This window comes from Nothoprocta perdicaria, unplaced genomic scaffold (genome assembly GCF_003342845.1).
Source record: "Nothoprocta perdicaria isolate Ctin4 unplaced genomic scaffold, notPer1 scaffold_42, whole genome shotgun sequence".
Taxonomy (NCBI): Eukaryota; Metazoa; Chordata; class Aves; order Tinamiformes; family Tinamidae; genus Nothoprocta; species Nothoprocta perdicaria.
The window spans coordinates 4,188,045-4,210,268 of NW_020455666.1; the positions used below are offsets into that span (position 1 = coordinate 4,188,045).

At 43.7% G+C, this 22,224-nt stretch overlaps 1 protein-coding gene across 1 annotated transcript in view; it reads right to left on the reverse strand.

Annotated features, from left to right (window-relative positions):
- Window positions 1–12,652: 12,652 nt before the first annotated feature.
- The window catches only part of BICD2 (BICD cargo adaptor 2), a 52,116-nt gene continuing 42,544 nt past the window's right edge, over window positions 12,653–22,224 (reverse strand). The window contains exons 4-7 of the mRNA XM_026046005.1: window positions 20,627–21,079; window positions 18,650–19,669; window positions 17,447–17,598; window positions 12,653–13,108 (exon numbers count right to left, since the gene is read on the reverse strand). Coding sequence (XP_025901790.1) covers window positions 12,802–13,108; window positions 17,447–17,598; window positions 18,650–19,669; window positions 20,627–21,079 — 1,932 coding nt within the window. The 3' untranslated portion in view covers window positions 12,653–12,801. The remainder of the gene's footprint in view (window positions 13,109–17,446; window positions 17,599–18,649; window positions 19,670–20,626; window positions 21,080–22,224) is intronic.

Below are 22,224 nucleotides of genomic sequence, written 5' to 3' on the forward strand. Positions count from 1 at the left end.
GTGGGGAGACCCCCGGCACCGCCGCCTGTGTGAGGGTCCTGGGAGCTGCCACGCGGGACACGTGGAGAGGCCGAGCGTGGCGGGTGGGCGACTGCAGAGCATCCCAAGGGGCACAGGCCGCCCCGCAGCCCTCCCCGTGTCCACCTGTGTGAGAGCCCTTCAAATGCAAACCCTCCTCCACCCAACATGCCACCTCCTGCACCCAGAACTGCCCCAGTSCTGGTCTCGCACTGCCCCGCGACGAGTTGGGAGAGAGGCTCCATGCAGGCCCTCGGTGTGAGCACTGCCTTGCTCACAGGCGTCACCTCGGCTGCACAGCCCATGAGGAGCTACCGTGACCCAGCCCAAAGGTGACACGGTCCCTCTCCATGGGACAGGACATCAGGCTGTGCCACTAAAACACTTGTTCTCACCCAGAAAGAGTGTCCTCCCTTCCACACGTGAACCACTGCCATGGAAGCCCTGGCTGCTCACACGAGGCCCATAGTCAAGGCATAGGCATTAAGGTCCTTCAGGACTTCCTCGCAAGGAGAGTCCACAACCCTGAGCAAAACAACTCAAGGCAATTCTGGAACAAGTTTACAACTAAGCAAATATTAGGCTGTGGGCTTTATTTTTGGCCGGCTGGGATTGCAGCAAAATGCCACTGTAAGTTTCTCCATGTCTAAGTATCAGCTGTTTCTTTAACCAAGATAAACAACAGGGAATGAGTAGATAAGCAGCAATGCAGTGATCTTTGCTCAGCACTCTGCTGGGTAGTTTAAGGATTAAACACTACTGAGCAGATAGGCTGACACTACCCACAAAAAGCAAAATCGCTGCAGAATTGGTTTGGTAACAGGAAAGCATTTCCCGGGACACTTCCTCCAAACACTGTGCACGGTTCCCACCATTCCTGAAGTAAGAGGCATCCAGTCATTTACAACCTTGGGAGACGAACCCCAGGACTGCGTCTTGGGTGCGGGACATGACACTGGACACGAGTGCTGGGCTCGGCCTCGGCTGTCACGGGCTGTGGATCCGCACGCGGCGCCGCGACGCCCGGTCCTCCCAGCACGAGCCCCTCACGCTCTGCAGCCGCTTCCCCTCTGCTCTCCCACAGAGGAAGCCCTAACAGGAACAAGCCCAGCTTGTCAGGGCTCTGCGCACTTCTACAATTCTCAGCCTTCATTTCAGAGAAGTCATCAAATAGAATAGGAACTGACTGACAGGCTTCTGCACTAAACTGGATTTGCTGAGCACCTTAAGGTGTTAGTTTCATTAAGCCTTACTTGCAAGTTGCAGTTTGTACCTATACAACATCTTTCCTTCCTTYAAGTTTTGAAGCATTGGAAAATATCACTTGAATGTGCCTGTTGTCATAGGCTATTTTCTATTATTTTCAAGCACTTCATGTTTAATGCACACACATGCAAGGGTAAAATAAATCGGTCAATGTGGTGTAAGCAATTGGAGTTTGCACAAATACTTGTTCATTGCCCTCCAAAATGAAAAGAATAGTTGCCTGTCATAATGCATTAAAATTCTTTCACAAGAGCAGCTTTCTCAACATGATTTAATTCTCCCTCATGTTAGGCTTTGCACTTAAATAAGGATTACCATTGCATGTCTAGGAAAGATAAATTTGAAGAGGGTAAAAATAACCTCATATACATTTAATGAGACACTGGAGACCGGGAAGCTCCGGCTTTAGCAGTACATGGTTTTGTCTGACATGCTTTTCATATAGGAGATGCATGTTGTGTGCTCTTCCGGATGATGTAATCCTCAGGGTGACCCTCATGTGCTTTTGCCATCATATGACACTCTACTGAATATACAAAGTTCCTTTGTGCATAGSCTCCTTATTTATAACCTTGGCAATTTCCATCAGAGGGTTTTTTTTTCTGTTTGGAGAGACCACTTTTCATTTGAAGATGCATTCAGATTAATGTAACATGTCTTCTCAGTATTTATGCAATCTCTTTTTCATGAATTTGAGTCCTTTCAACTGCAGAGAAAAAAGTGCTGCTTTATTTCCCACTAACAATGAAATTAAACCAGCAATTACCACAAAAATGTGAAATTTATGACTACATTGGACCCGATTCTGTTTATTTCACTTTAAACATATAAAAAGTGGAAAAAAAAAAAGATTCATCAAAGGTGGATTTCAAGGGGAAATATTTTTAAGCTTTCAATAGTTTCTTTTTTAATGATACCTTAGGCAAAACCAAGCTAATTCCATATTCACTAACATTAGTTACCAAAGCAGCCCAGAATCCAGTGAAAACGCGAGGACAGAGACAGCAAGAGACAAAAAATAATGCACTAGGGACGAAACTAAGGCAGCCGTCCACACAGCACACAGTTTCAGGGCTGCTTTTAAGATCTGGCAGAAGATTTTTACAGCGCARTGGGTGTTTATTCCATACCCACAGGCAAATATTTTATCCCTACTTCATAAAGAACTTGAACATAAGTATTTACTGCGTATTCTCAACTGATGTTAATTCTCCTTAACACTGAGGCAGTTCAAATCCCGGACTTTCTAATATCAGTGGTATTCTTTGTGCAATAACTTAATGGTTCTGCATATAAATTGGTTTGCATCCTTGTAGGGAAATATATCTGTGTTGTTATCTGGGCCCTCTGAAAGCAGAAGTCGTAGCTTCACCGAGCAGATAAGGCTTTAACGTTTGCAGACGTCAGATAACGTTTGCAGTGYGTCAGGTACTCCCTCCACAGCCTGCTCTTCTCAACCAAAACCATCGCTGGTGTCCCCAAAGCCATTCTTCATCTTTTAAAGCCTGGCTTGGGGAAAACAATAATCCCATTGCCCTTGGGCTACAAGGCAGTGACCTTCAAGGGTGACTTCAAGGGTCCAATCTAGAGTTTTCTTTTGTTCTATTCTTCCTTCCATGTCTCTGGCGTAAACAAGGACAGCATCCTGGATCATAGGTGGACTCAGAATTTATATTTTGGTCAGAGAAGCTGCACTTGGTTTAGGCCTGTCCACCCYGGGAGCAGCTGGTGAGGATGAGGAGGTCTACAGCCCCCGTCAGGCGCAAGCGCCCCGGCGGCAGCAGCCGCTCCTCTCCCCTGCGCAGCTACTGCGCCTCTGCTCACCGGCCGCAGCCGCAGCTCCAAGGGGAACCTGAGGCAGGACACAGCGGTCTGGCGGAAGCCTCTGCACCTATTCATTGCTGTTTACTGCGGTTTTGCATTTATATTTTTAGATTACTGAAAGATGTAGACTTGTCAGCCATGAATATTCATCTGCAGAATTAGGGATGAACTCAGTGACTCAGAAGGCCCTTTCAGTCTTGTGTTTGTAATTTGTTTTTCATCACATTATACAGTAAATGAGGAGCTAAAGCTTGTCAGCAGTTTGATTAAACATTCCCAAACAATATTGACTTTCAGAACACCCTCCATAACAACATCTGCCTTGTGAATTGAATCATCTGACTCAGAGCAGACATTAATTGAGAGTGATATTTTTCAAAAACAAAGTTTCTCAGGAAAATAAACTCCATTATTCAAAAGGAAAAGGACAGGGGGACCTAAATGTTCTTAGCTTTAAACAGGGCTTAGATTATGTCCTTTTGGAGTGTATTACTTAATACTTAAAGTCATCTTTAATGTCTTGTATACATTTTGATTACATTTAATAGAAAGAGATGTTAGGTCCTCCTTTTTCTTGATACTTCCACTTTTATAGACATTAGAGCAAGAAAGACAGGCTTTAAGAAATCTAGCATGGCCTTATCTAGGAATTAGTGTGTGAGCATTAGATACACCGCCTGTTTTACCACATGACCTTGGTCAGGAGGGAAAAAAATATAAGTAAATGTGAAGCCAACAGCGGAGTTCTTCAAATCTCTGAGAGAAAGAAAATCTTTCCTGGAGAACTATTAGCCTTTAATTGTTAATAAAGTAATAAACCAGAAGTATTTGATCTTGCAAGTCTACCACCTTTTGAAAAATGACCCCTGTTWTGGCAGCTCTGCCACTGGAACTCGTTGTTGTACTTGCTCCATCAGCGCAAGACAGCAGTAGTTCATGAACCATTAAACCCAGGTTTATAATTTCAGTACTTGGAACTCTGCACCCTAGAACCTCGAGTTGCTGACCTTTTTCTCCTCCTCCTATTTGTACTAAAATCACTGAATAACCCATCCACTCAACAGTGGTCGCAAATGAGCAAAGTGTGTSCTCTGTGCAGACCACTACATTTCAATCCTTTCTGTGTACCAGATTCCCCATGAAATGCGTTTGGGGCCAATATTTGCCTTCATCTCCATGAACATCCATTGCTTTTCAATACCAAAGTTGTTCCCTCTTTTTCTTCTGTTCAACCTTAACACTACCCTTCCGAATCTATGCTTTCATTCAGTCGTTTCTAGAGCTGTTTGGCATTGGGGAAGCTGTTTTTACTGTCTGTCAAATTCTTTCTTGAAAGTGAAGGGTGATAGTTCCTGAAAAGGCACACAACACACTCAGGCCCAGTACAGGAGAGAGCAATCAGCTGGACCCWTCTTTCTAGATACTTTTCAGACCAGCAGATCACGGCGTGACCAGACACCAGATTTTCCTGCAGTCATTGAAAGAAAGAAGATCAGTAACTACAGCAATGGCCATTGAAGCAGTAGGAGACAAAGCCAAAAACAAAGCACCAATTACGTGATATAAGCAAAGTCATASTATCTGTAAATGAATCAGTGCATATGAGGGTCCTAAGCTGACTGCTATGTCCTCCCCAAAGCCACGTTCAAGCGAGCTACAACAGAAGGCACGAGAAACAACTGATGAGCAGATCAAACCTGCAGGAATTCTCCATTGCTCCTTAAAGGGCAGTAGCTCAGGAGTGYTGGGGAGCCCATTTTCACGAAGCCACATTTCACAAACACCAAACTGTCAATGCTGTGAAGGGGTGAGCTGAGAACATGCCTCCTCTCCAAGCCACGGCCCCGGCCTGCTCTGCTTACCCGTGCTGAGCCCCTGGCCGTGCTTTGCTGAGATGGTGCTTGCAAGCTCTGGTCCAAGCCTGTGCAAGAGGGAGGTTCAGGCCGAGCTCGTGCTGCTGAGAGCAACCGCATCGCGCCCGCTGGCCGAGCGTAGGGCTGGTCACGCAGCTCCCGCCTGCCCGCGCTACCTTCAGCAGGCATCAGAGCTAGCCGCCAGGGTCACGGCAGCTCCGGCGTGAGCCCRAGACGTTGGCTGTGTGGCTGCTGACCAAATGCAAGCGCTCAAGAAGGAGCGGAGCTACCAGGGATCGCACCAGCCCGGTGCTCCCGCAGCACGTGCTCCTCTTTAGGTGCATCCTGCGGCGGGAGGGCATCGGCTGCAGCAAGGGGTGCAGAGCTCCCGCTGCAACCTGCCCAGCCAGCCGCCTGCCAGGAACGCAAGAAACCCCCCCGGGATGGGCACTGCAAAGCTGTGGGGAACTGCCAAAGCAGGGCAGGGGAAGGGGAGGGGAAGGACTCCAGGGACAAAAAGTCAGAGCTTTTAGCGTGGAATAAACACGAGGATTTTCGTTTCACTCYGGGTCATGTGCGGCTCGCCCTGGGGAGCCCTCTGTGTTGCACTGCCCTCTCGTGCCGCTTTGAAGAACATCTCCAAGCGAAAAAGAGTTGTGAGCAATGGTAGTGCCTGCTCAAGTATCCTGAGCTGATCCCTTTTGCATTTTTGACCATGTAGTTATGAACGGAAGCACGTCGGATACGGCTGCCACCTGGAGAGCAAGCTTTTTGTGTGTTCTTTACAGAAACACGTCCCGAATTTGGAATTAAGGAGTTAAAAAGGATGAAACAACCCTTTTTATCAGGCTTCTCATCTGAGGGTTCCCAGCCAGCCTCAGTGAACTTATTCATGGTTTGCCTTTTAAAATATTGTAATGTTCTACAGCCAAGACCTCAAAACCAGCCACTGGCACTAAATTTAAGCACTTGTGCAGTATTTTTTTCTATGGGGATATTTAAGCACTTGTGCAGTTTCAACTTGTGCAGTATTTTTTTCTATGGGGATATGGGGAGAAGATTGCTTGGAAGGAAGGGCACAAAAATCACCTCCTGTTCTAGCCCCCAGCCTGTGCCAGCCAGGGGGGTTCACAGGCCCAAGCATGAGAGCTGGCCCAGGCACTTCTCAATCCTGTAACTAGCAGAACACGGAGCGACAGAACTGGAAAACTGCCTTGGACAGTAGGAATGGCACGTGGAAGGAAAACAGTCAAACTGAAGCTTAAAAAGGGCAGTTGCAGCCCAGGAGCTTGACAAGAGCAGTTGTGCAAGTGACACACGCTGCGCACCCCAGCCTCTCCTGCGCACCCCGAACGAGCCCCATCGCTCTGCCCGCTCCACCCTCCTGTCCGCAGTCACGCGAGCCAATTCCAGCCCCTCATGAGCCTGCTGGAGGTCCCCCTTAGGATGGAGAAATGTCCGCTATTTGCCAGATGACACTAAATTGCCAGCTGCTTCTTCCTAAAGGAGCTGTGCCTAGGCTACCTCACAACTGCTGAGCAGCTGGAACCAAGTGAAGCAAAGGACACGCAGTGGGAAGCACCCAGCTGAGGAAGGGTCCGAGCCCACGGCCAAAGACCCCGTGAAGAGCAGGAGGGCCCCAGGGCACAGGCTGGAGCAAGGCAGGCCGGGCTGAGGCAGCTCCATGGGGAAAAGGCTCCGTTGGCTTTGCAGGGAGCAGCCGCAGACCCCTGCAGCGCCTCTCTGCTGCGAGGAGCAAAAGCAGCAAGAGGAGTCTGCACACCACTGCTTTCCCCCCCAGCAACCACTAATGAACGTTTGGTTGAAGCTCAGGCATGTCAGGCATTAGCATTTCTTCAAATATACTCAAAATCATCAGCAGTTCGTTGCTTTCAGCATTTTTATGTGGGTATGCACTTTTAAGCTCAGAGAAAGGATCCTTCTTATTTTCAGCCTATTTGCCTTGGTTCTGAGCATTGATCTAGCAAGGAGAGCTTTTAAAAGACAAGAATTACAATGTATTTTTTGAAATGGTAATTTTTGTAAATTTTGTACATAATTAACTTTTAACATCTCCTCTAGCAGGCTCTCCAGAAGCACCTCTGTCTGAAGGGCAGAGTTAACGGTAGGTGGCAGATTCCTTTCCCCAAACTAATACGGCAACATCTGCAGTGTGGATTCCAGCTCGTGACCCACCCACCAGGGGCGGCACAGGCTGCATCCCCCCCTTCACCCACTGCACTTTCTCCATACAGAAAATGCCATTTACCAGATAAACTTTCAAGTTTTTTTTTTTTTTTTTTAACTTTATCACTAAAATATCTTCTAATACCAAGTTTGACCATTTAAGCAGGTCTGTTTTTTTGGCTTATTTTATCATTTTCATGCACACATATGTATATACAAAAAGGTCTCCCTCACATCACCCTTACGGAGAAAGCTCCCCTCTGAGCAAGCACAGAACTGCACAGTCCTACGCAAGTGTCCCAGCAAATACACACTGCCAGGAAAATGGAAACAACGGTTGCTGTTCTCCTTGAATAAAAAGCAGTAAGGATATTTAGAATATTTAGCCTCACACTAAGCCTAGGAACTCAGAGCAGTGAAAAGGGTGACTTACCAAAACAAAAAGCACAAGCAGAAAACACGATTTCTTTTCTCTTTTATTGATACTGCCAATGTGACCACCTTTACGCAGGCAGATTGCTTTCCTACAAACACATTTTTAGCATTAATTTAGGAGCAACATTTTGCCCTTTACGCCTCCTAAGGTTACCCAATTAATACACGGTTATATTTTTAATAATAATCACTTTCCACGTTTCTCTCTCTATCAATTACATTTGCTTTTATCAGATCTGTGTAAAGGTTACTTGGCAAGAATACATGCATATGACATTAAATGGAGACCAATCCACCACTAAAAGGTAATGCACATAGAACATAATACAGTACTTCGACATCATTTCAAATAAATACCCACATACAAATGTAGTAATTTTAAATGCAACAATATTTCTTATGAATCAATACTGTAACAGAAGTTGGAAGTCCCCACATCTAGGAATAATAATGCTTCTTCCAGCAAACAGAAATCTTTTTCCCCTGGCAATATTATTTCAATTTGTACTGTTTTTGAGGAGTGGGAAGGCTCCCCCCCAACAAGTACCAATTTAATCACCCCTGCGAGCCCCAGCAAGCGGCGCCGGCGCCGGCCCGGCCTGCTGACGCGCTGCCCGTTTCTGTTTCCTGAAATCACAATGATTAGATACAACATGCAAGAGAAGATATTAATGTCCCGCCTTTCACATTTGCAAACAATACTAGGGTTAACTGCATCCACCACCATACGAAGCTACCGTAACATCAGTATTCCCATTACAACCTCTGTACTGTAACCACAAATGTGTTAATACGTCTTGCTCAACTGTTCGGTACGAGTCCATTTGGTTCCCAAAGTGTATTCGGGTTTGTATAGGCTTTTCTTTTCTTTTCTTTTCTTTTTTTTTTTCTTTCTCTATACCCCTGAATTTGCAAGGATTTGCATGATGAAATATCATTGACTAACAGAATTTTTTACAATTTCTTGTATATATAATCTCTATAGCAAGACTACCCATTAAAAATGTGCGAAAGGGGAGTTCACTTTGCACTTATTGCTCCAGGTCTTTACTAAATTCCAAAACAGCCGTTCCTTTTCTGCTCGTATAGACTAAGCTATTCTAAGATTCTCCCTTAAAATTATTAAAGGCACTACTGGCAATAATTAATGACAGAAAGGCGCTGAAATATAACACCCTATCATTGACAACTTTAGAATTTTTCTTTCTAAATGCACCATAATTTGGCACAATAAAATGAAAAAGTAACAAAACAATTCCAATTTGGAATTTAACTGGTACAGTTGTATAAAATTCTGTTAATCAATGATACTTCAACTTCCTAAAACCCAGGAATTCTGGAATTTATAGGTAATACTACTTTAATATTTTTCAAGTGCCTATTACTGTTTTAACCAGAGCAAAGTCAAGTTTTCTTCTTGTTACATTGAACTATTCCTAAGAATAATAATACAATATGAAAAAAACCCCAGAATTTGAATACCCTGGATTTCTTAATGAACATGGCAGTTTAAAAAAAAAAAAAAATCAGTAATTTAAACATATAAAGCTTAACATTTCTTAATAATAAAAAAGCTGCTGAAGCACAGCACACGTATAGTTTAGCAGAGCTCATGGTTTTTGTTGAAACTCTTTCTAAACACAGTCTAGAGCCCCMATAAAAAGTCTCTGCCACATGCTGATGTGGAAATCAACAACCACAAGCCCAAATCGGGGAGAAACTATGAGCACAAACCACTGCATCTATATAAACTCTTCTACATAAGGAATTAAAGAAGCTAATGTAAAATATCAAAATATCAAAAGTGCACAGGTTTAACAATCAGATAAAAAAATGAGCATCTGCAATGAAATAAACTCCCCCATCTGAACATTTTTGTAGATCATAAATGAATATGGTGATCATTACTTTTGAAGTAGGTTTCTTCAGCACTTGTAAGGTTTCTTACTGCAGCAGCACTTATAAGTAAAGCTTGGTTGGTTTATAGCTTGAGACATACAGGAGAGTTACAGGTAGTAGAGAGGAAAAGGAGTTTGTTTTTTTTTAAGGTTAGGTAAGGTCAGGTCAGATCCATTCTCTGTGCAACGGGCTACCACTTTTAGCCACAGTGAGAGGCTAAGAATGCTGTTGCACTGTTGGAAAGGCCTTCTCCAGGGACTACTCTACAGCTGAAAATGGAAAAATAAAATAACATTAGAAAAAAAAACAGTACTTATTTCTAAATTAAAAAACTGACAACTGAATACAAGGTGCTGCAAAAGCTCCATAGCAGGTTAGTTGGCTGTTAGGRCAGGAGCGGCCGTTTGAGCCTGCGGATGCCTCCCAAGCCGACGAAACGGCGCTTGGCCGGGAAGCGAGAGCTCTGCAGGAAGAAGGTTTCTTACAAGTACTGAATAAAGCTTTGCTGTTCAAGCACAGGGCAACAGCAGTGAATGTGCAAGAGACTCAGTGAAGCTTTAGGGTCTTCCGAAACATGCAGGTCAATGTATCATGCAGGCCAATGCAGAGAACAGAAGCACTGGAAGAGCCTGCTGGCAGAGGTAGGCGACGGCTTAAGTTTCCCATGCGACATCCCAACCGCTGGAAGTGCAAAGAAAGACTTGCACCAAACACATGTTTCCAGAAAGTGTTAATCGGGAATTGCAAGCCTCAATCTTAGATATAGTCATTATCTAAACATACAAACAGCAGGACCAGGTCACCGTTGCTCGTTTCTTTCTATAACATTGTACTCAAAGAAGTCAAACTGTAATCTGGACAAGTCCAAAAAGCAGCCAGGCTTCTGTTTTTGTTTGTTTTTCTTTTAAGATCCACAGAAATGAAGATGGAAATGATTACTAAACCTGTTGTGCTAATAGCAAAATTGTTCATATTTGGAACTGAACAGGTGAGACTGGACTGAAAGTAACAGTCACTCTTCGATGACACTGAAATCTTTCTATAAAATTCCAGTTAATTCGAACAAAATCCTAACAATGAATTCAAATTCTTGAATTTACCTTTCTACCATTAGTATTTTGTGACAATACTGCTATCAGAGATATAGAAGTGGTGAAAATTGCATTAAAGCTCCCTGCCACAGCGGAAGCAAGATGGTAACTGTTTGTGTTGGCGCAAAAAAGGCTGCTTTTACAAGGTATTTCCGAATCACGCACGAAGCAGGAACGACAAGAATAAAGGCCTTTCGGAAGATTGTGCAGCAAACAAGAAAAAAGCAGGATTGAAAACTCTTAAAAGATGCCTTGTTTCTAAAACATCRAGCCTGCTACTCAGCAATATTAAAGCTCAAATTCAAGAAATTCAATGCCTTTTTTTAAATAATAATAATAATGGATGCCCAGAACCTAGCTGCTAAGGCCAGAGTTGTTTGTTGAACCCTCTCTCGCAGAGGCGTTTGGGCAATGTATCAGATTTAAATCACTGGGGTATTTTCCCCCTTCAATGCTGGGAAACGCAGGCCTGGCATTGGAGGGGCTCTGCCGCATTCCCAGCCCTGGAGTAAGGTCTCCACGATTCCATCAGTTTTCCTTCACGTCTCCGTGCGTGAATTTCTGGACTCCCGCCAACACCTGGGCGGCCAGAGCCCCGGGCGGGTTCCCTGCCAGGGCAAAGGGGCTGTGCTCCTTGCTGCCTCACGTCAGCCTCGGGAGAGCTCCCAGCTACGCGAGGATGTAGGGATTGCTGCTGGGAAGCTCTCCGGGCTCTCTCTGTTCCTGCAGGAAGGGGCAGCGAGGAGAGGCAGAGCTGCTGGCCGGGCAGCGCCGGCACCAGGCAGAGAACTGCGCGGCTCGCACTGCTCCCGGCGAGGCTGCGGGCAAACACAAGCGCTTGGCAGGGGCAAGTGAGCAGGGCTTTAACGGGAACCAAGCTTGAGGCCAGGCACTTGAAAACGGGTAACGGAAAAAAATAAATAAAAAAAACCGTGCCTTATTGTGCTCCACAAATTCTCCACAATTTTAGAAGCGGCGTTTTTCAATCCTGTGTGTTTATCACGTATATAGGCACCAATTATGAAGTACACTTTTGTATTATTGAATATATTGATATTAAGTGGCTAAAAAGGCCCCTAAAATTCAGTAGCAGAAAAAGGGTTGTTTGCTTGTTTTTAAAGATTAATACGTATACTAAGCTACTCCAGAAGTATTTATAAGCAGGATGATCTGGTTAAATTTCGTGTGCCTATAAGGTAGAGCCCTGCAAAACATGTGCTTGCATAAGCAATGCAATATCTTCTGTATATTAAAAAAAGAAAAATCAGAGCTCTTAAATACTAGCCTATAAAGATTAACACTGAAAGCGGAGAAAAACTGTTTTGTAGCTGACAATACTAGTCCATAGTGGCATTAATTCTACACAGATATGTTGTGTGGCTACAGTAATAAATGAAAAAGATTATTTTTGAAGTATTATGCTGTAAGGAGCAACAGAAATCATGAAGATCCTTTCAGAACATGATATTTTTCTMCAGCATAACTTCTCGAAGTGGAACTGTCTACCAGGTAGGATCCCAGTTCTCAAAAAATTAAGTTTTATATCAGATGGGGTAAATATTGCATATTTTTTAATATAAATGTGCAAGTTTTTTTCAGGCAAACCCCCTGAAAAGAGGAAAGCAGAGTGTAAATAATGTATCCTACCATGTTTTTCCAGCTTTTATAGTTTATAAAAGCTTTAGGACTTTGGTCAGTGGTGGTATGACGGCAAAATTTTAATATCTGCCGCAACAGGCAAATTAATTTTGGTTCCAGTTTTGAAATGCTCTGCATTTCTAAGACATACCTCTAATCTTAACATTTGCTTTTCACCACTTCTTAAGCCACACTAACAAGGGAGGTTTTCTGTTTGATTCTGCCTGTGAAAGCATTTATTGAAGTATGCCGCAACCCTGCAGAAAGGATCACATTTGTGCTATACAAACTACAGTTAGTAACACCAGATATAGCATGTCAGGTATACACCTTTAACACTTACCATAAATAGCTAAACCCATACACGTTAATTGTGGAAAAAGCTAATTCCTTTCCACTATTAACTTGTTAATAGCATCCCCGTACTTACGAATTAGTTACAGTTAAGACCACCATAATACAATTCGTATTACCTGGTTTAACAACATACTAATACAAGTCAACTCACCGCGACGTTAGATAGTGGGGATCTGCGCTGACCGTTACAGCATAAAATAAGATGCATAATACGTTTCTTCTACACACCTCTCCTAGTCACAGTAAATTTTATATTTCTCGCTACAAAACACCTGGTTATTAAGGACAGCACCTTCAGACCTGTCTCCACAGGACCGAATATGACTTACACTAGGGTTACTGCTCTTGGCTTTGGAGGCAGATTTTGTGCGCACCCGTTTGGACTGCTCGTGGTCCAGCTCCAGGTGCTCCAGGCGCTGGGTGAGGGCCAGTTTCTGCTGGATGGCCATGCGCAGCAGCGAGTTCAGCGTCTTCTTCTCGTCCTCGGCCGCCGCCAGCTGCCGCTGCATTTCATCCAGCTGCGTGACGTACTCGTCACACCTGCAACGACACGCGGCAGTCGTGAGCGATCCCGTGCCCGGCTCTCAGACAGGAAACCCTGTGTCTGGTGGGACGAGCACAGACAGTCCCACAGGTCTGCAGTTGTTGGCATATGCACCGTTGTAAGAAGGGACTTTGGCCAAACCTAGAGAAAAGCACAGTTAATTTGCACGAGGGCTCTTGCACCGGCACACTCAGCGCCGAGGTTCACACCTTTCCCATGTACACGATCAACAGCAGCCCTGGAAAATGAAGGTATGGAGGCTGGTATAAAAGTCCTCATGTCTAAAAAATAACACTATCCTCTAAAGCCGCCCGAGAACATCAGCTCCAAGCCCTAGGCTGAAAATGGAGCCAGAGAGGAGCTGTAGGAAGATCTGCAAAAGGACCCTTACTAACATGACCGYCATCTAAACTTCATACATTGTTATTTCAGACAGTCTCCAGTAAAAGATTTCCAGTGGTGACTAAACAGCCTTTTTAAAGGGAGGTGCCTTCATAATTTCACTTTAACCTACTCTGATTCCTTATAAGAAGTTATAATTAGTATTTTATTACTGTTTTGTCTACAGTAAGTGGCCATTATATAATTGTTTTCACTGTACAATTTAATTTTGAAACAATTAACAAAGGAATGGCGTGTCACGGAGCCTGTGGGGATGGTATGGCTGCCTGCAAGCTGCTTTATCTCCAGCCCTTTCCACAGAGCTTGGAAGCTACTTAACTTGCATAGTGCATCATGAGCTATTTTAAAAACTAAGATCTTGTGTAAATGCAAGTTTACTGTACATGAACATACTACACTTATAGGTAGAGAAATAAATTCTGATTGACACCTACAGATCTTTACAATGGCTGCATCTAATATCTGTAAAAATACAATGTAAAGCAAAAACAGAAGTCCCTTTTAATGTGAAACTGGAAAAGCCCCTGACTTTAAGGGAGATTTATCAGCATTAATCAGCATAAAACAGACTTGGGGATAGAGGTGGGACACAAAACTACATTCACAAGCAGATTCACCAGCTCTGCTGATAGGACCGGATATCAAAATTTGCTCCCCTGACTTCCAGTAGCAGAACTAGGTCTTCATCCTAATTATATCTGTTTGTGAGAGGAACACCTGTATATATATTTCTTTGAGATTATACAGCCCAGAAATATYCATATAAAGTCTGCATGGACTACATCTGCAGTGTAGCTTGGCACAGCATGTGGATTTGGGGGGTTTGGATTTGGGGCCACTATCGAGTAAATGCTTTCAGGTTTCTTTTGTTTTGCTTGGGACAGAGGAGAAGCTCCCAGGCCAGACGAACAGGGAACGAGCGGCCCTCACGGCCCTGCCCGCCCCGGCCAGCGCGAGGGAATCTGCCGCCCCACGAGGCCGTTCCTGGCCTTGTCCTGCATGGGATGAGGCGGGAAGAGAACAAGGCCAYGCACGGACTTCCCACGCAGTCATGTTCATGTTCCTAGTCCTCCTTGCTCAGCGTTTCTGCGATGAATCAAACACCTTTTGATCAAAGACAGTCACTTAACACCAAATCCGAGTGCTGGCTGCTAACACACTCAAATGCTTGTCAGCACCTAGCGGGCAATAAAGGACTTTGCAAGGGAGCTAAGCTATAATTAAAGGCCTAATCTTCACTCCAAAAGGTTATTGTAAAAGTCATTACCTCATCAAGCTCTCTGCCAGCATAAAGGCTTAAAACATCATATGACTCCCCTTAAAAATGACAAGGTATTCACCATTTTAAATATCTAAATTAGCATTTCCCATTTATGCTTCTTCCATTACAGCTCCAGCACAGGGAGTTTTTCCTTCCTCTTCAAGGATCCTTTGTTACCAGTAGCATTCCCACAGTAGCCACTTTTATTGCACCTCAATAACTATTTTCTCATCTGTATAACGGGAATGGGTTAAAATAAGAAGCATTACCTAGTGTGAACGCAGAGGGTGCACCCTGAACCTGCTTTCCGGGACTTTAAGTCACAGGAAAAGATACAGAAAACAACCAACCAACCCCCCCTTCCCCTGGCAGAGGGGCCCAGGARCGCTGCAGGCTGCAGAGCAGCATTTCACCCACACAGCAGTGCTCCCAGCTCCCAGGGATTCTCCCGGGAGCAGACACAGGCTGGGATTTGCCCCGCTTGCCTCCTGCTGTTGTCCAGCTCCCAATTCCATTTGCTCRAATAGAAAGGGCAGCCTCCCCGAGCACTGTGAGCAAGCACAGCCCCCGGAACCACCACGTCACCTCGACGCGTTACTGCGGGCGGCCCCAGCAGCTCGCTTGGGCTGACGTGTATTTCGCTGCTCTGCAGATGCAATGACACAACATCCTTCATTCTTATAATGCAGAGAAAATTCCCACCTGTATGTTACATGCAAAAGCATTAGAAAGGCAGAATACAAAATGTCTTTGTTTTAAAAACACCTTTGATACAAAAATAATCGAGTTTTTATGCCTTAAAAAACAGCATTAAGTTAGCATAAGTTTGCTGTGCATTTACACATTTATGTTTCTAAGTGGATACTGAACAGAAAGCTTTGATGTTGCTTCTTTCCTAATCACTGGTTATTAACAGCAACAAAAATAGGGGTTTACGTAAACATCAGCTAGATTAAAAGACAATACCAAAAAGCCACCAACAAGTACCTACACAGAGTGAAAAATACATCTGTGTGTGTKTGTGTGCGYATGTGTGTGCATGTAATATATATATCTCCTGTATGTTGATTATAATTATGAGAAATTAAAATGCCATCTGGAGCCAAGTAATCCTTTAAAACATGACAATGGGGTTATCTCCTTTTCCATAGCTGCAGACCACTACTTCCTACAGAAGTCTGTAYTGCCTTACTTCTGCATACTTCTTTTAAGCTTTAATGTGCAATATACTTTATAATAGCTACAGCTGAATTCACTATTGAACAAAGACTTGCACTAGAAATAAAAATGATGTGACCAATTGCACCTGGATATAACACTACTTCCTACCTCCTCTGTGATCTTCACATCTTGGTAATAAAGCTGCAGCTTCAGCCTGATGAACACRTGCTGCCTGGTCAAGCCTTTCCCCTCTGCCCCCCCGTTTACATTTAGCAGCACCCAAGCTGCCTATTAGTAAGTGCAAACCTGCTTGACAAAGTAGAACAAAAACAAATGTTCATTTTCTCTTGGCATTTTACAGGCAGAAGTGATTGCATCTTTCTGCTAGTGCAGAGAGAATTTACTAATGGAACACCAAAGCCCTGGACTGTAACACACTGGTACATAAATAGCTACTAGAGCCTAATTAAGCAGATAAATTCCACTTTCAGATTTTAATCTGGCCCAAGTGCTCTCGTCTGTTTGTATGTACAAGAGCAACATTCATGCGTTGACAAAGAAAAGCTGGACTTGAACAGCACAGTTAGTGCCTGCACTTCTCTGCAGTGTGCATGTAATGCAGCACTTGTCTTGGGAAGTTTTGATTTATTCCTTTGTCTCACAGCTTAATTTCAAGCTCAATGCTGTGAAAAACAATGCAACAGCCTCAACAGCACCCTATTACTGGGGGCTATGATCTGTGGTTTGCAAGCCTGCCTTTGTCTCCAGGCTCAGGTCCTGCAGTATTTTCATTCCTTATTAAGGATAGCTGAGAGTATTGTCAAATTAGTAGGATTAACCTACTTTAAGAAGGAAATTAGGTCAGTTACTATTTCCATGGCCAGCCTGTATTGTTACAACTTCTCTCGCATCCTACAAAACGGGAGGTTTCCTATGGAAAATACAGATCTGTATGCAACAGTGGGCTGCCTCCCAGAGCAGCACACATCAGCAGAGCAGGGTGAACACCCAGAGCACGTGTCTCTGCTGACACAAACCTGCTGGCCACAGAAGAAATCAGACTTGCTATRGGCTGTTATAAGGTGCTCCTTTATCAGGTTGTTTACAATGATTACTAAATAATTTGGGCTGTTAAATACTGATATTTGACTAGAACCTAAAAACCAGGCTGCTTGTAATTTCCAAGGATCTCCTCAGTGAACCCKAAGAACTTCCCAGTCTACCTTACCAAAGCAACGAATACTTGGAGGAAAGAGCTGCTGACAGCAGGGAGATGCATTCTGCCTGCAGCCAAGCTGCGAACCTTCCCTGACCAGAGAAGAAGTACGGATTTATCTGCAGAAATAACCTCACAGACAAACACACGAGCAACAACCCTGGGAACTGCACCCTCCCACCCACACCGACACAGGCAGCCCTGCTGCTGGCACAGGAGATCCTGCTCTTCCCACCCACGCGCCAGGAAGGATGCACTCTGCAGAGACCCTTCTCAGGGCCGGACAGTTGTTACCTTGTAGCAAACATTGCTCTCAGGGAAGAGAAGGTCGCAGCGTCTTCCTTGAGAGCCTTCAGCTCGTTGCGCAGCTTCATCATCGTCTCCGTCACCATGGCCTTCTCGTTCTCATACTTGCTTTTCAGGTTGGCAAGGGCGACCTCTGCAGTCTGGGGATCACCGGGGTGGAAAGGTGGAAAGGTCCCTGTTAGCGCAGCCCTTCGCACACCGAGCGCTCGGCTAAGGCATTTCCCGTGGCCATGCCCGTAAGGAAACGCTCACTTAGCCCCGGAATGCTGCACTTCTGCCCAATTGCTTGTGCAGATTAAATAAAAGGGCATTTTGAATACTGGAAAGAGATCAGATATACAGGGTTCCTACTCGCATTAACCAAGGAAATGACAGCAGTATTTACGGAGTTACAGAAAACACATTTAGTGGCACTTATCTCCAACTATTAGACACTTCATAATTCAACCCATAACATAAAAAAAAATCTGTTTACTAGCTCTATATTGATACATAATCAACAAAAGCTTTGACAGCTCTCTAGCCTTCAAAGAGCATTTTGTATACCTTCTATTTTGGAAAACTTTTATATGAAAATATGAGCAAAAAACCTCAAGTATCTAATTATTTCTTTTTCCTCTTCTCAAGACAGTTTCAGCTTGCATTACCTTCCRAGGAGACATCACGTAGCCACATGATGTTCTCATGACAGTTATTTAATCTACTGCATTGCTAACAGGTACTGAGTGGCACTGTCCAACCTCTGAGGAAAGATTTACTTTTGTTGCCTCTTCTATTAACCGTATTCTTATATCACACCCTCCTCTTGAGAAGGTTTATTTTAGTAAGCAATTTGAGAGAGGAGAGGATATACATTTAGGAACTACTTTAAGGGAAATTGTCAGAATTCTTTCAAGTAGGAAACAATCACTAGCTCTTCATTCTAGGTTTACTGCATTCAATATAATTTAAATAGATCCTAGACTGAAGCTAATATTAAACTCAAACAAAAAAATAATATGTGATAAACCAAAGCTAGCCAAAACCCTGGCATTCTGCTTCACAGTAGCACACCTCAGCTTCTCAGTCTTTTCAGATACCAGCAACAAAAAGCCTACTGAGTTCAGGGAATGGCAGTACATCCTCAAGGATAAGCTCTCACGACCTTCTTTCCTGTGACCGTAACTTTTATGCCTGTAGGACCCTGCTTACCTGTTTGTTGGCCTTTAGCACAGTCCTTAGAGTCGCTATCTGTTCTCTCTTGGTGCTTAGCAGGGACTTCAGCTTCAGAATTTCTTCCATGAGAGCTTCCTTGTCCTTGTCTACTACTGGTCCAAGTTCTTGGGTGGCAACGCGCTGTCTGGACAGCTCGGTTGTTCTGTCCACAGCAGCCTGTAGGTGTTTGATCTGGTCGCGTATTATAGCAATCAAGTTATAAATGTTCATTGGCTCCTTCCGAGGATCTGACACAGGAGATGGCAGAGATGACACTGGAGACGGGCTGGTGTCGCCGCTTCCACTCTCTGGCTTTCCTAGCTCTATAGATAACAGCCCCTTAGAAAGAAGAATAGGAGATTTTCTTCCCTTAGCTTCTGGGCTGCTGCGTCCTCCTTTACCTTCCTTGTAGTAATCCAGCATCACTCTGTTYGGAGTTTCATTGTTGCACATGCAGACGTGGTGATACAGATTGGCCAGTTCTTCACTGAAGGTGACCAGCTCATCTTGGGCCACACTGAGGCTGCCCTGTGTTTCTCCAGCAACATCACTGACTTTCTTCAGCTCCTTCTCCAGCCTGGCCACCTGTTCTCTGTCATGCCTACTGGATTTTTCTAAGGAGGTGATCTTCTCAGTGAGAGCTTGGCTGTCAGTCTCATATCTGCTCTTCTCCTCCTCATACTTAGACTCACACTCCTTGTATTTGGCCTTAAGGCTTTTAAGTTCTTCCTTCAGGTCAGTAATCTCTGCCACAGCCACTTTGTATTTGCACTCTAAGATCTCCGGCCCATTGATGTCAACTTCATAGTAGTCTCCATCTTCATGGCTGTCTCGATCCTTCTCGTTGTCAAGGGCAGAYTGGCGTTCCTTGCTGACCTGGAGCTTCTTCATGGCATTCAGGTTTTCTGTGAGCCTGCCAACTTTCTCATGCTGCTCTGAGAGGGCTCCGCGCGTATTCTCCAGCTGCTTCTGAGACTCCTGGAGTGTAGTTAACAAGTTCATCTTTTCTCTTTCCATCTGAAATGCACGAAAACAGACATCTATTTACAGGAAACAGTATTACATAATTGCCTTTATTTTATTGCAAGAAAAGCAAGCTAGCCACAGCCAAAATCCTTGTGGTTACAGAAACCTGATGATTTGCACATTATACAAAAAGATATTTTATTTACTCCCAAGCTATCTCAAACATAGTGTTCTTCCCCAAATCTGTCATTTCCATTCCCAAAATCATAGAATAACAGAATCCTTACGGTTGGAGGGGACCTTTAGAGATCAATTAATCCACAAAAGCTTTTACTTAAAAAGCTCATTTCTKTAATTATTGACAAGGTAATTTTAAAAGATTTCTAGGCAACATAACTATGCGCTTTCCTTCAAACTCTCGAACCTGCCAAAAACTTGTATATAACACAGAAATGCTTTACATTAAGAATGCATATTATTCAATTACTGAAAACAGATATTACATATCTATGATATATTTTCTCAGATACCATATGTGAAGAGGTTTAATTTCACTAAATAGGCTGCTCAACATAGAGTTAATTGTATGAACTACATTACTGCAGGAGCTTTCATCCCGCACAAGGTCTTCCATGGGTTTACAAAAAGAAACATTTTTGGAAGATGAAGATGTCTTGAATGGTTAGCATTTATGGAGAAAATACTTCAGCCATTGGTTGTGCTTCTTGCTGCCAATCACCTGATACRTAGGCACAACACTTACTGCAGAGAAAATGCCTTCTGACACTCCTCCAAATATAGGGCATGACTGACTTGTGTCTTCTTTGGATCAAGAGAGGTATGGATTTCCACTGACAAGAATTTAACATCCTCAAATTCTCTCAGAGAAATCCAGAGGTTCTACAAATATAGTTCAAACTGTACAGTGACCACATAAGGTGAGAAGCCTGAAATTCAGTCAGCTAGTTACTGCTTAGAAGCACCTAATTATTTTGGAAACACTTTTACCTGTACAAGCTGTTGTTTCAGTTTCTGGATTTCAGAAATATTTAATTCGCTCAGAAGATCTGAAACCAGACTTGGAGCTGGAGGGAAGCTTTCATTTTTCTTGGGGGTGGATGTATTATTCTTGCCGTTGCTAAGTTTGCTGAGGCAGTTCTGTTCGAATCCATTCATAATTTCATCATTATTGGGCTCTGTGACTTCATCGCTGAATTTCAGTCCATCCAAAGAGATGTTCAGGTGGCTGTTGTACATGGAGTCATTGATGTTCATGTAATGGGAGAGCTCCTTGCGAAGGTTGTTCTTCTGCTCGCGCTCCGTCTTCAGCGTCTCCAGGGCCTCCTCGAGCTGCCGTTCAGAGATCTCCTTCAGCCGTATGGCATCTTCCAGCTGGCTGTTGAGGAACTCTGTCTCCTCCTCGAGCCTTTTGATTTCATGTTTCAGACCTTCAAACTCCACCTGGGGATATACAAAGGGGAGAAAACTTGTAATGGAAATGTCTGCCTGCAAGGTACCAGTAATTATATTTTTTGTGTACATTTCCCCTAGCATGGCAAGAAGGACATTTTATTTTATTCGGTTCAAGAGCCTAATTTCTGTACTATGACTGTACACACTGCCTGCTTAATCCACTTTCAGAAAGAACAGGAACAAAATTTCTCAGGGAACTGGTAAATGAGATGATGTACTCCAGCTTAATTAAGGTAAATTGTGAGATGCAGTGTGTGATACAGAGGCACCACGAAACAGGCTTCCCAGCACATTATGCAAACTCCTTCTATGTTTGATTAACAAATCCCCTGACAAACCTTCCCACAAACTCAATCTCAGCATTTTCAAACCCTGGGATCCCAAAGCTATGCACTACTAGACTGCTATTAGAATATGCCARTGGGCTTAGAACTGTTGGGAGGCACTCAGAGGTAAAATCCTGCTTTTACACATTCAAAATAGAACTTTTCATTACTTTTGTTGCTATCATTTCATCTTGAAAAGGATGGAAATCAGATTTCATGCTGCAGGACCACGAGGCTGACTGYGTACTGTAAATTTCTTTAGCTATAAAATTGTCCTTTATACCCTCTGTATGCTGAAATTATGACCACCAACAATTAGCAGTGGGAAAGGTAATGAAAACTGCCTGGCCAACAGTCCAAGGAATTTCAGATGCTGCTATACACCAGCCTGGTAGTGCTGAGCAGCACCTGTTTTCTTTTAAAACCAAGAACCAATCATGTCGGGTCTGATTTGAAAGCTCTAAGCTGGGAAAATTTGACATTCTTCTGTTCATCTCAGTTGTTTTGTTGATAATAAAGTTCATCAAGCAAAATTATGACGAGGTAATAAAAACAAGAACCATCCATTTTTCACAAACAGTATTTGCTCTTGGTTCTAAATATACCCACTGAGTCCAAATATTTACGACTACAGCATATTTTCAAAGAATCCAGGCACACAAGAACAGTAGTCAATAAGCCAGGTAGCTCAAAAGATAACATCTGAGGTTAAGTTTGGCTTGCCTAGATTGGCAGCATTCTTGGATACAGTCAAGAGTGTGAACACAGCRCTGGGAACTTCCCAAGACAATGAATGAGGGCAGGGAA